At 40.6% G+C, this 14,581-nt stretch overlaps 2 protein-coding genes across 3 annotated transcripts; one reads left to right on the top strand and one right to left on the bottom strand.

Moving 5' to 3' along the window:
* Nucleotides 1–1,136: 1,136 nt before the first annotated feature.
* On the bottom strand, nucleotides 1,137–9,445 carry c8h17orf49 (chromosome 8 C17orf49 homolog). Its single transcript, XM_056284544.1, has 7 exons — nucleotides 9,329–9,445; nucleotides 6,216–6,285; nucleotides 5,916–6,010; nucleotides 5,333–5,434; nucleotides 4,616–4,845; nucleotides 4,178–4,282; nucleotides 1,137–2,757 (listed from the first exon to the last, which is right to left on the bottom strand). The coding sequence occupies exons 2-7, from the start codon at nucleotides 6,234–6,236 to the stop codon at nucleotides 2,693–2,695; spliced, it is 618 nt and encodes a 205-aa protein (XP_056140519.1). The 5' UTR covers nucleotides 6,237–6,285; nucleotides 9,329–9,445; the 3' UTR covers nucleotides 1,137–2,692.
* Nucleotides 6,621–10,192, top strand: rnasekb (ribonuclease, RNase K b). 2 transcript variants are annotated; one of them, XM_056284546.1, is made up of 4 exons: nucleotides 6,621–6,874; nucleotides 8,755–8,837; nucleotides 9,407–9,597; nucleotides 9,781–10,191. In XM_056284546.1, exons 1-3 carry the CDS (start codon nucleotides 6,797–6,799, stop codon nucleotides 9,549–9,551), a joined length of 306 nt encoding a protein of 101 aa, XP_056140521.1. In that variant the 5' UTR covers nucleotides 6,621–6,796; the 3' UTR covers nucleotides 9,552–9,597; nucleotides 9,781–10,191. The 2 variants fall into 2 exon arrangements, with proteins under 2 accessions (XP_056140521.1, XP_056140520.1); XM_056284545.1 differs by having other exon boundaries at nucleotides 9,407–10,192.
* The last annotated feature ends 4,389 nt before the right edge of the window (nucleotides 10,193–14,581 follow it).

The following is a 14,581-nucleotide window of genomic DNA, read 5'->3' as shown; positions in this document are numbered from 1 at the left end:
ACATCCTGTCCTTAGACCCTCTTATCGGATAAGGAACAACTCCCTAAAAAAAAAACCTTTAACAGGGAGAAAAATTAGGAAGAAACCTCAGGGAAAGCAACAAAGGAGGGATCTCTCTCCCAAGATGGACAACATGCAATGGATGTGTTTACACAATTTACAGGATACCTCCTAAAAACATGTGATATGTGACATTTTTGTGATACTTTCAAATAAAAATGAAAAAAAGAACATCTTATACTATTTCAGTCAATGGAAATGCAATTCCCAAATATCACTAAAACAATGTTAAATGTTGACAACGCCTTGTCTGTTTCATCAATAGTACATTCATGACTAAGGACTGAAAATGGGCTTGATGAACAATACTGGATGTATTACTTACTTTACTGCACAAACATTTGGTGGGTCCAAGGCCAAAAGGTATCTCCACCAGTGGGTCATGGTATGAAAAAGTTTGGGATGTCCAGCTCTAGATTAGGTATCGCTGCACCCATACAGCATTTGAGCAAAACACACTCAGAATGAGAACTAAGAAGGTGGGGTGTGTGTTGTATGTTACTTTTAAGATAACATACAACCTTAAGGACATATTGCATGCAACTACCTGCGATGTTGGGTTTGCGGATGTTTTCTAGTTTCTGACTCCTCCTATAGGATCTGGCTGCACACACATTCAAAAGCACTGTAAATTTATTCAGGGGATACTTTGACTGTATTGGGCACAATTGGTCACAGGGATCGAACAGCTTTGGGACTATGGGGCAACATCCTGCAACAATCTGACATCCACTCCCAACTTTTGTGTGTGTGACTGTGTGTGTGTGTATTTTTCCCCCTTTTTCTCCCCAATTGTATCCGGCCAATTACCCCACTCTTCCCAGCCGTTTTGATTGCTGCTCCACCCCCTCTGCCAATCCAGGGAAGGCTGCAGACTACCACATGCCTCCTCCAATACATGAGTCGCCAGCCACTGCTTTTCACCCGACAGTGAGGAGTTTCGCCAGGGGGACGGAGCACGTGGGAGGATCACGCTATTCCCCCCAGTTCCCATCCCCCCCGAACAGGTGCCCCCACGGACCAGAGGAGGCGCTAGTGCAGAGACCAGGATGTATACCCACATCCGGCTTCCCACCTGCAAACATGGCCAATTGTGTCTGTAGGGATGCCTGACCAAGCCGGAGGTAACATGGGGATTCGAGCCGCCGATCCCCATGTTGGTAGACAACGGAATAGACCGCCACGCCACTCGGACACCATCCACTCCCAACTTAGTTGGTAAATGAAGTGAATGGAAAAAGTGGCAAATGAAGTGCATCTTTCTGATCAGGTGACATTAGCTAACACGACTGTCAAACATGTTAGCAAATTATTTATTCGTAGGCCTAGGAAAGGGAAAAAAACAAAATGATGCGCAACCACAATGACAATTTGGATTTTACTTTTTTCTTTACTAAATAACCTAAAAATAAGGATGTTTAACATTTGTTACAGCCGCTGATTAATAAAAGACAAAAGTAAAATGCATCACTAATTTGCAGTATGAAACAAAGAGCATGATCATTTCTTGGGATAAACATACTTTACTCCAAGGAATGAGTGGAGGCATACAAAATCCCATTATATTACACAGGATTCCCACATATTTTTCCATAGCAGATCTCCATGTTATTTTTCAGACCTTACTTTTAAGACTTTGCATGATGTCCAATTATTCTGTATACTAAAAGTGGCTGGACAATGACTTTCAACATGGTTAATTACTGTATAGCATTTTATTTCTAACACCACCAAATACCACATTATCTTAAACATAAGCAGGTCCTCTATGGGGTCCTCTAATATGGTGTGTAGTCGTGTGTATCAAAACTGAACAACGTTTAGTTATATATCAATTTTACATTACTGTAGTTCACAATTTTTTTGGAGCACTGGAATTTTTCAGCCTTTTCCCCACAAATATTTCCAAGCTATCCAGGCCTGCATACCTGACTTAGCATGACATATACACACAAATACCTCAAACACTCCTCGTTGGAAAAACAATTTGAAAGTTCTCTGCCAAAATCCTACATACACATTTCTTGGAGGGAAAAATACTTGCTCAATTACCCCAAATCATCATTTAACATCAATTAAGCGAAGATCTGGTCTGCAAAAAGTTACAAACATCTGTGCCCACCTATTCAGTACAAATTACTTTTTCTTTATGATTTGCTTTTTTTTTGTTTCAATTCTTTTCCATGATTACAAAAATTTGTCTTGATTTCACAAACAAAATTACCACTGGCACAGTTGCTCAACTCACTGATGCCCATCATTCTTATTTACCATTTTGCACCGTTCACAACATACTATTGTTAATAGGATGTAAACATTTCTCTGTTTTAAATATTGAGCAATAAATGTCATATAACCCCCCCCAACCACACAGAAAATGGATGCATAGTGTTTTGGAATGAACACCTTAAATATTGAACTGAAAATGTGCTTGAAATGGGAAGGGAAGCAACATAGAGCATTTTGTGGAAAAATCTGTCCAAAGGGAGGAGGTCGTCAGAATATGGAACCACAGTTCTGTGCCTCTTGAACAAAGTCTCTAACAGTCTTGATTTTGCTGGCAGTGACCTGTCCATGGTGCAACAGTCCCTTGAAAAACAAGAAAAACACCTTGTGTTGGGCAGTAACAACATCAGCGGGACAGAAGAGGAAGGTCACTGGAGTTCATGATGAGGCTGGAATCGAGGTTTAGGCTCTCTGCGGAAGGGGATATACATTGTGTAGTTAGAGAGGCAGCTTGAGTCAGGCATTATGAACAGATATTGTTGCGAGGCATGTATGTGCTCATGGGGGCCAACACCATCCTTTACTTTCTTGGTTTCTAAGAGTTGAGCTGAAATTTCCCTGGGTGCCACTTAAAAAAGTTTAACCTCTGTGTTCTACCTGGGTCAAAATGCCCAATTTTAAGTAACAACTATTAACCAACAATACTGTTAAAATTATTAATAACCGAGATGAATACAAGATAGGTTGTGTATTCTTTTTTTAAATTATTATTACTACAACTGTATTGCTATGAATTCCATAGGTAGCCTGGGATACTGACCAGTGAACAGTAAATCCTTTGCTAACAGGACATGCAGGTTAAGAACTAAAAAAAGAACCAGAGACTTATTTATTCACACTGAAATTAGAGTGGGTAATTTGCAGATAAAATGATCTGATGTATTAAGCTTTTTAAATAAGTCCTAAAAAAAATTATGCAGTTTGATTTCCCTCTAAGCAATGCAAACAAAAAATATTTGGTTTAAGTTGCAGTAAGATTTTTAGCTGACATTAGATTTTCTCACACACAATTGAATAAAAAAAAAATAGATTTGAGACTGCATATTAATGTTTGGCATTGATTTTCACTCCTAGCTGTGCTTTCAAGGCTTTCTCACTGACTGCAGTGCCTTTGATGATCGCTTCCAGCTCCTTATGCAGGCTGACAGCATACACTAACATGCAAGCTTTTTTTTATTTAATGTGGCATAACCTCTGTAGAAACTAACAAAATATTAAAATTAGGATCAAAGATGACTGTTATAAGGCAAAGAAAGGCCCTACTTTTTCTTCCTAAAGCTATACCTCTTACACTTTTTCTAAACAGTTTTTTTGTATATGTGGTGTTGCACAGTGATGAATGTTAAGTGACTGACATTTTTGATAAGTTCCTTGTTTTACAAGAGAGAGGTAACCAAGGGAACATAAATTCACTTTTCACGATCACATTAGATGGAAGAGAGAACCAAAAGTATTACTCATTACCAACCCGTAGAGCAACATTAGGGGATGGTCACACATGCGTGACATTAACATTAGCGAATATTAGCTTCCGGTTCACTTCCATTCTATACGAGTGAAGGGGCGAATAAAACATTCGCTTTTAGCGGCAAAGATAACTTGCATCTTCGCTTCACTTGGAGTTCAACTTTAGGAAACTTTACCAGCTAATTTGCTTTGCCACCAGAAGCTAATGTTTTATTCGCCCCTTCGCTCGCATAGAATGGAAGTAGACAGAAGGCGAATATTCACCAATGTTAATTTCACGCATGTGTGACCGTGCCCTTAATCTCTGAGTCAGTAACAAGCAGAGCCTTAAATTTTAATTCATACCAACAATGCCAACATTCACCTTGATCAAAGTTGAGCTTCTTGCTGGAGGAGCCATCACCCAGCCCTTCAATATCCACAAGGTCACTGTTCACATCAGAATCATTTAAGGCGCTCAGTGTCACGTCTACAGGAAGGAATAGGAGGAGCAAATAGAAAGAGGTTTCTTTAGCGTGTAGCACCCTTTAGTACACCTAAAATGGACGTTTTACTTTTCTTGAAATTTTAATATTAAAATTACTTTTCCTGAAATGTTAACATTAAAACTAACAAACTGAAATAGAGATAGAAAAAATTAAAGAAAATTTGAGAGCATTTGAAGGAATACCAACCAGTAACTACAGATTTCTTCATTTGAAATGAACAAATATCCGAGAGTAAGACTTCTGAAGTGTTCACTGTGATCGCGCATGAGGCCAATAGGACATCACAATGAGATTTTTTTCCCCCTTTAACCTACCTGCAGTTTTCTGCTTCTTGATCGGCGGGGCGAGAGAAGAGCTGTTCTGCATGCCCGTTGCCACAACGACCTGTGAAGTTGGCACAGTGATCATGGCTGGAGCAGCGGGAGCTGGTGTCTGTGCCATGGTGACAGTGGTTTTCTTGATGGCCTTTTTGGGAGATTCTGAGGAGATGGGGACCCGGCTGTCTTCATACAGTTTTCTCTTCACTGTGCTCTTTATCTGGGCTCTGTAGATAGATGAATGGTATACAGTTTCTAAGGTGTATAATTTTTTTTTTTGTAATGTAGACTTTGCACTCTATTACAATTTAAAGCCACAGGAATTCATATACTCTCACAGTTACAAGGTATTTCTTGCATATTGTTCTCTTCAGTACAGTGTATTAGGGGTACAATTTGTTTTACAGTTGCAACCATACTGTACAACTCACTGTCCCAAACCGCACAGCTGTAGAATGCAGGGTGTATATATGTAGCCTGCTATGCATAGTCTACATCTGAAGCCAAGTTACCTTTCTGTTAGTCCCTGTTATTCTTGGACCATATCAGAAAAGCACATTTTTTGCATTTATTTTACTTGTTGGTACTGATCTGCTAGTTTGCAATATATAAGTGGCACTGCTGAAGTGACTACTTTCTATACATTGATATATTTGTGCCAATTCAACACAGACAGACTTACCAACATACCAACATAACAAAACAAAGACTTACACAGTGCGGTCTTTTATTACAGTGCTAATGCTGTTTAAGTCATCTCCAAAACGCCTTACTGCTAAACGGAGCATTTCTATCTCTGTCTCTGTCCATTTGGCTCTGAAATAGAGACACAGTTACAGAGATTGCACAATATCTATATCAACACACACACACAAACACTATACACAAAAAGAGAGTTTAATGAAGAGAAGATAACTATCAGGTAAATTCCTGATAATTACATTTGATTTGACACCATTCATTAATCCCCTTATGGAGGGAAAAAAATCCCCATATTATGCAGGTGTGTAATTGCATGTGTTTGTGTGTGTGTGGGGTAATGCTATACATGTATACTGGGTAGAAAACCACAATAACTTTTTTGTCTTTTCATCATCTACAAGGACCCCTGGTATCTAATCATGACGAAATTACTTTATCTTAATCAATTTTTACCTGGAAAAGCAAGCTTTTAGTCCAAATCTTTGTTGTTGTGAGAACATCACTGATCAGTGTAAACCCATAGATACTTTTAAAATTAGAATTCAGACTCGATACGCGTAGTAAGATGGTCTGTGTGTGTGTGTGTGTGTCTCACCCTGCAGGGCTGGAATCAGACACGGGATGCAATTGCATCGTTAGCTCTCCAAGTTTGGTGAAGGCGGCTCCTGCTGCTGAGAAAATCTCTCCTACCTGCCATAGTCATCCACCAACGCAGCATTATGATCAGGGAAACACAAGAGCATGTGGGTAGGAAAAATCAGGAAATGGAACACAACAGTTAAGGGTCGGTCAACAATTGTGCGAATTAAGTTAAATCTCTCCCTCCACAGTCTTTGTTGTTGCAAAATAGCTTCTAGAGTTTCATGCATTAAAATATTCCATGCGAAGAACTTACCTTCGCAGAGGCAGATGTCATTTTGGTGATGTGTGCTGGACAATTGATTTGGACGCTTTTCACGTAGTCCCTAAAAGAAACAACAATGCGCACTGCTTGATGCTAGCTAAATTTAGCTTCCGTAGCTATCGTTAGCGGGCTTCCATGTACACTTGCGAGATCAAGTGTCTGAAACAGTCAAAACGTTGCAAACAATGCTGCAGAATAAAAAAATTATTTTTTTTTTGTTGCTTAATTTCGTCGAGTTTCCAAAGGGATGAATTCTATTGAAGATACTACCAAACTACAGTTATACGATACAATAATACGACAAACTTAATAGTAGAATGGCTAGGGAACGTTACGCAAGCTTTATCATGTTTGGACGCCATTGGTCATACCCGGAGGAAAAGGCGGGGCATCGTTCGGAAGACATTTTCATTGGTTTTCTGATTGCGGTTGTGCGATTATTTCCGCACTTTAACGAAATATACCGATTGTTAGTGATCAGCTGACTTGTATGCTGACGGTTGTGTCTTCGGTTGAACAGTTCTTCAACCAGTGACAGAAAAATAGGTGTTGTCTGGTGGAGAAAATTCAATATGCCATCGCTCCTGTTTTGCGGTCCGAAGATGGCCGCATGTGGCATCGTAATCAGCATATGGGGAGTAATCATGCTGGTAAGTAACACGGATTTTCCATTTGAGTAGCACGTAAAAGGATCCGATTATTTACCGGAACTGTTTGAAACGCCTCACTGCTGGGATAGGCTCCAGCGTCCCGCGACCCTGAGAGCGGTTTGGATAATGGATGGATGGATGATTGAAACGTTTAGCGACCTCAGAGAATGCTGTCAATTTAAAATACATTTGGTTGGTTTTTCTTCCTGATTTAGCTCGCAAACATTGTGTTTATTGATGGGTCTGTCTGTTAATAACTAAAATGGAATGACCATCCTATTACTCTGAAACGCTCCGATCCCAGCAAATAGACGAACCCCACTTTGGCCTATGATAAAGGGACCGTACAGATAACGCTATCTCATAACTGCTTCTCGTTTATAATATTGTCAATCTTTTTCCACCGTCAAAGGTCATATGTTGGTTAAATTAATATACTTGTGTGTATCTGGAAATATAAGTAGTCGAGGTATAGCAATAAGACTAAAAGAATGACAAGCATCTGCGTGACATGGGTTCATTGCAGTCCCCTATACATCCTTCACTTCAATATAATCGAGAGGGCAGTAGCGAGCAGCAACTTTAGACTGACCTCTCTCAAAATCACACGCTACATGTTGGATTTCCATGCTAAACTTTACATCAATTTTGTGCTTAGTAACTATGCCTGTGTATGTGTGTTTGTGTTCTGCTATTATGGCCAATTTTTAAGACGTTTTGCCGTGGAGATTGATGCATCATTCCCATGGAAAACATGATACTCAAACTTCTCCTCTTCTGTATAGTCAGTAGAATGCATTCCATAAGAACACGGTTGAGGAAAAAATAACCCTGTCTAGAAGGGCTATTATTTTTCATTGCAACTAATGACGACACTGGGGAAATAGTGCTCACTTCTCGAAATCGCCTGTATCACTTCTAAACACCACTTCTTCATTTTTATTTATACATAGACAAGTTGAGTGTATTCCTTTTTGGCCAAATTGCCATTGCCCTATAAAAGCTAGTAGGGTGACTGTATATCACCCTCAGCAGTAGCGGTATACCTGATGAGATACCCCTTCTGTGTAGATAAGGTTAGTGTTTGACATGGAGGACACTAGATAATTCTTTGATTGGCTGTAATTGATATGGTATATGATAAAACCCTTTCATAGTCCCATCAGGTATTATGTGCATCAGGGACCTTGAGAAGTGTTGGGCTATAGGCCAGCAAGCCAGTATCATCTCCATGAACCTCCAACCCAAATCTGGCTTGTGAGAAAGACTGTTTCGGACCACGCAGGTCTGAGATTTTGTTCTTCCAAAAGGGAAAGCTTGTAAATAGACCTTGGATTTCACAATGGAAAATGTAACTAAGTGGTATCGCATTGCATTTACAAGAGATTAGGGGCACTTGAACCTCCAATAAAATGAACCCATCGGGTGCATTCAGGTGACAGGTTTGATCTATTACAAGTTTCTCTTCTTAAATTGAGTTTCAGCCATAAAAATAAAGATGAAGTTTGTTATTTGTTGGTGTAAAAAGACTTATAAACTTTTTATGATCAATGGTTTTCAACTCCGTTCCTTGGGAACCTCCAGTACAGCTGATTTTCTCTCCTGGAAGGTTTAATTACATTCTTCTGTTATGACAGGGCTAAAAAAAAACCCTGATTAATCAGATGGATACTTGGTAAAATAGAAAAACTGCAGTACAGTGGGGTTCCAAGGACCGGTGTCTGATAAATGCAATATGCAGAAAAGGGCAGCTGGCTTATTATGAAGGGTTTCCTTTTTTTCATATTGGGTTTATGTACCATGGCCCAAAACTGTCCCTGATCCTCAAGTTAGCAACTACAGATACAATGTGTTATTATTTTGCCCTCTGGTGTCCCCAGGTGATGCTGGGGATCTTCTTCAGTGCAAAGTCGGCAGTGCTGATTGAAGATGTGCCGTTCACTGAGGAGGACATTCGTAATGAGTAAGTGATGATCTGCTTCTCCATTGTGTGCAGTTAACATTAGACATCATGAGTACACAGTAAATTGCTTAATCCAGGATGAGGTACAATGAGGTGTCAGATAGGGGGTGAAGTTACTCACTAAAGGGCACGAGATTTCTCTGTGGAGCCACATGTCACCCTTAAAAGCTTCCAGACGCTCCCTAACTCACATAATTCTTCCCCCACTGTAAATTAAGATTCCCTCAAGATTCACATCAACAGAGACACATAAGTTGTTCACTTATTTGGTTTGAGTTTTGTTTCTTTGACCTTAGAAGTAAGTTGTTGTTTGTTTGTTTTTTTTGGGGGGGGGGTTTGTTTCATTCATAGTTGGTCACAGGTTAACTGCCTGGAACATACATACTGGGTGTGAGCTGATTGCCCTGACCCTCCTGTTTAAAAATGTACATATATTTGTGTCCGAGATTGTCTGAACTGAAACTATATACAGTAGGGATTGCAAATTTTACCTTGTTTAGAAAATTGTCCAAACCTCGACAGAGATGTGTTGCTGTGACTTAATCACCTCCTCTCTGTTAAATCCACAGTAAGAATCCTCCACAGACCATCTATGGCTTATACAACCAGGTGGGAATCAACTGCTTCATTGCAGCGGCCATCTACGTAGCAGTGGGTGCCGTCTCCCTCTGTCAGGTCCGACTCAACAAACGACAGGAGTACATGGTCACATAATGTCTCCGTCGTCGGCTTATCAGCAAGCAGCCAGACAGCTGTCTGAGTAAGATTAGAGAGCAATGTGAACAATATTATTCAATATTAGTCCTGTTTAAGTGTCACTCAAGTTTCTTTGTGATGGACCAATCAGCTATCTCTACATAACTCCCTAGTTAAATGAAATTGAAAAATGAATATGTTGCTGTTGAAATCTTACTATGTTCTTCTATGTTTTTTTTTTTATTAGGGAGGAAGCAGGCAGCCTTCCAGAGGGCTATTTATTTTTGAATTACAAACTTACATGTGTTACCTGTCCTTGTTATGGGTGCTGTGTTCATTGTGAATGAAATGTACCATTCCAGTTGTAGGATTGTTATTGAAACTAATCAAAAGGTGGGCCAAGTGGATAATTGGCTGCAGTGGTGTTGAGACAATGTCCTCCTGTCATCTAGCTGAAAACGTGCATGTGTAATTGAAATCATGTTTGAATTTAACATAGGAAATTTAACTTGTTCTTGGATAGTGTAAATGCTGTTGTGAATGTTAATATTTGTTAGGTATCAGATGGCGGATGTTTGAGGAACATTTACATCATAATATTCATTGTGTTTGCCATAAAGGGATACTTCAACGAATTTAACTGATTTGTCTACTGTTTTTTTTTTCTTCATCACAAACAAGTCCTATTTCTCATGACCAAATGGAACCTCCACCCTGATTCAAGTTGATTAAAAAGGCATTTACAGCTGAGTTGCCCAATAAACTCACAGTCTTGAACTGATTGCTGCAGAACAGATGCACTGGAATGGGGTTGGTGGTATCACCCAGATGAGTTATCCCACGCTGCAAAGTTGGTGGGTGGGTCTCATTCATGCATAACCAATTTGTATATATGTCACCCTAATGTACAGGTGCATGCGACATTTTCCACAGGATACTATAGTTTCCCCTATTTTTTTCTTTTTATTCAAAAGTCTGGGTAATAAACCTATCATGAGACTAGACAGCCTGGGTATGTTTCCCTGAAAAAGTTGACCTTATTACTCTTGCGCACAGGACAGGCCAATCTTAGCCGGCCGTTAACTGATTTCGGTTACAAATGCACTACACTATTTAATAAAGTAAAAACTTGTAATTTCACGGAAGGACGTTTCAGGTTTTAAAAGCTAGGGTTTTAGTGCTAAAGCACTGATTCGGTCTCGTCTCTGACTTAACATATCCCCTGTGGAGATCAGTAAAATGCAATCCAGTTTTTTTTCTTTATCATCATTCATGATGATAAAGACAAAAATTACAACTTAAAAGTTGAAGAGTTGCGACACTGTTGGTCGAGAGCACTGGACCTCTACAACTATTGAACACTGCAAAATATATATTTGAAACATACAAAATCTTATTCAAATGATGAGATCTATAAAGTCAATCGGCGTCTCCCCAGACACACATTTTTAAACTGCCTGTGAAAGGGAGGAGTGCGCGCGCACAACATTGACACAGTCGGACGCGCGCGCACAGCGGTCGTGGCTTCGTAACGTTTGTGGGCTTTCAGCAGCATCAACCCGCTCTCCTCTTCACTCTGGATCTGATAACCGGCGTCACTTCTACTAGTTAGCTCCATGTTTCAGGGCTCCATTCCAGCACTGCCACCTTATCTGGTCTTTGTTATTTGTGTCCTCGTGCACCCAGTCACAGAGGCCCTGCAGTCAGTCACATGCATGTAAAGCTGAACTCCTGTGTACTTTAGGCCAGAGGTGGGCGCTCAAGTCATGTGTTTTGGATCCTGTCATGCACGGTAATACAATAACGGGACCCGGCAGCCGGGCGTGTGTTCCGAACTTAACTGTTTTTATTAACAGAGCCTCATACACGTTTGCGTTCACCATATATTTTTAAATAAATCTTTATTTCAAACTGTTAACATACTGTAGCGTTGCTACAAGATATTTCTATACATAAACAACTCAAATTGCATAATACTTTGTTCCCGTTCCAGCTAGGCGCTTAGTTTTTAATTAATGGAAACATTTTCATGCAGAGCCATAACGAACAGGTGGCCCTTCTGTCCGTCGCTCGATGGTGTGGAAGATCCGCCGAAAGACCTTCAAAATAAAACACCCGTAACGTTCAAAAGAGGAGACGAACAAAATAAAAGCGTTCAGGAAGCGATTATCCTATTAATACATTTTTAAGAGTCCTTTACATGGACCGCTACAAATATCATGGGATTGATCTTGACAACAAGTCGTGCTTTGAAACTCTTGTTGCTTCCACATCAAAGAAGGTCCAACAAAGACTTTTTCCAGAGGAAAATTTGTATATTTAATGTCTCCTAGATGATGACTCTCTTTTATAGACGTTTTATTGAAACCGTTTTAATGTCCTGTATTGTTGCTTGGTTTGGTCATTTCACTCTGGCCAATAAAAAAAGGCTTGATAGACTCATGGGCTAGTAAGATTTCAGGGAGAAGTCAAGCCCAGCTTACTGACTTTTATAATAGGAAGGTGTTCAGAAAGGCTACTTCCCTTCTGGAGTGCCAAGGTCACCCCCCTCGTCCAGTGTTTGAGCTGTTACCCTCAGGTCGTCGGTTGAGGATGCCCTGTATTAGGACTAAAAGCTGCAAGGCTTCCTTTGTCCCCACTGCCATCCAATTGTTAAATAGTAGATAGTATTCAGCTGTTGTCTGCAGATCGGTTGTTCCGTGGTCTGTATATCTGAACTCTTTTGGTTCTCCTTGCCCATTATGTCCTTGTTATGTCCGCACACATCGACAGTGCTGCATTTGATTTGGTGCTGTTCTATTGTGCTGGGATCGATTGGTGATGCCTGCGGGCTCTGGGTTGTTTCATCGGGTCTGCCTGTGATGCTGTGTCAGTCTAAATAAAGAATGCAACGTAGCGGTTGTGTGGAGCGACAGCGCTGTGTCCTGACGTGATTTCTAAATCCAATATTGGCGACGTGATTTCTAAATACAATAGTCCTGTGGTTTTTTTCTTGTCCTTCAGTGAAGTGTCAATTCTGCCTTGGTGTTTGTATGTTTTGTTTTTGTGTGAGAGTTTTATATATACTGGCTGCAAACTAATTTCCCTACAAGGCAGAGGTCCCCAACCACCGGGCCACGGACCGGCACCGGGCCGCAAGGAAACAATATGATGTACAATATCCAAATAAAAGCCGAGGCCAGTAATGCTAGAGGGCTTTTATTTGAAACGGATACTTGAAGCGTGTACAATGACGCAATTTCATCACTCATTCACGTGGCATTCTGCAGGCCAATGGTAACCAACTTCATGACTCAGACGCACTCGCTACTGGCAGCTAGCTAGCTACCATCAGATGGCCCGAGTACCGGTAATAAAAAAAAAACGTCGCTTGAGAGTTTCTTCGGAAGAGGTAGGGGAGATAAGCGGTCTAATGACGATAACGCAGAGACAGCAAAAAAAGAAAAAGCTTCCTTCTATAGGAAATACGAGTCGTACCTAAAATACGGCTTTATTGCGACCGGTGACTCGCATGCTCCGAGCCCCCTGTGTGTGATATGTGGAGACAAGCTGTCTAATGAAGCAGTGAAGCCCTCAAAACTGCTTCGGCACCTTGAGTCCAAGCACCCTGCACTTAAACACAAACCCGTGGAGTTCTCTGAGCGAAAACAACGCGAGCAAGCGGGACAGAAGCGCGCTGAGCGCCACCACCTCTACACATGCTGGTCTGAGAGCGTCGTACTTAGTGGCTAGTCGTGTTGTAAGGCTAAGAAGCCTTTCTGTTGACGTTGCCATTTTGAGGGCAGGAATACCGGCTCAACTAGACCCATTTCACGGCGAAAAAAAACCACGCGTGCACTTCGTCGGTGTTGCTGGAACCGGGAAAAAAAGTTTATTTTTCTCTCGGTTTACTGGCGGATTTTGCGCATGCTCTTTTATAGACCACAGGTCAAACAGCGCCCGCTAGTGGTGAAATCAGTATAAGAGCACATACACATAAACTTGGCCTAGCCAACACGTGAACCCCCCCTCCACCCCCACTTGCTCGATACTGTACACATCAGTCACAAAACAACACAGTATGTCTGGTAGTTACATACAGTGGGCTGCTTTACACTTTTTTTCCCAGTTTCGTCCTGATTGTTTCAGACCATACAGTGACTTGTTCAATTTACAAATTAACTGTTTGTCTGTGTCTGACATAACCTCAAATCCTTCGGGCTGCTCCATGTACACCTCACAATCACTTGGAGCATGGAGGTAAGCTGTTTTAACATCCATATGGTGGAGGACTACGTTATCCTGAACAGCCATTTGCATCAAGGTACGTACTGAGGTCATATTTGCAGTTTGAGTTCCCATTTTGATGGGGTGAGTAAGGTGCTGAAGTCTTGTGTCTTATGGCATTCTTACTAAGTAAAGACTGAAAATCCTGCCCTGGGAACTCTGTGCCATTATCTGACCTTATACACTTGATCTTAGGGGCAGTGTCAGCTATGAACTTTTCAGTAGCTTTGGCAGTATCGCTCTTTGTTTTCAGGAAATACACATAGACTGTAGCATCCCCACCGAATGATGGTCAACACTTCAACTGATGATTTTTCATTTATTGAAAAACTCAAAACCACAGTAAGAGCTAGATATAAAGCACAAACAGAAATACATTAACTACATAGCCATGTAGCTTCAAGTGTTATGCTAGCTTAACATTAGCTCACATCTGTTAACAGATACTCAACTTAGAAGAGCTATTGAAGTTCCTTGAGGCTTTAAAATTACATGAAAGCACAAAAACACACAATACAATACAAAGAACACTAACCTTGTGCCTCTTCGGAGGGCGCTAATACAATAAAATTCGACTTAATGAGATTTCAGGTCACCGTTACTATTCCTTCCTTCGTTCGCGCTAGGAAATACTAAGAATCTCTATTTGTAATTTCAGAATAAAAGTCCCTCAAAGCAAACAAAACAGGAAATACTGTAATACATATTTAAAACATTAGACCTGTAATAATATGAATAAGTTGTTGTTCAACAGGGAAATCTCTTTAGAATTAAACTTAGAA

The sequence above is a fragment of the Lampris incognitus genome, chromosome 8 (genome assembly GCF_029633865.1).
Source record: "Lampris incognitus isolate fLamInc1 chromosome 8, fLamInc1.hap2, whole genome shotgun sequence".
NCBI lineage: Eukaryota > Metazoa > Chordata > Actinopteri > Lampriformes > Lampridae > Lampris > Lampris incognitus.
This window is presented reverse-complemented; position numbering and strand designations above follow the sequence as displayed.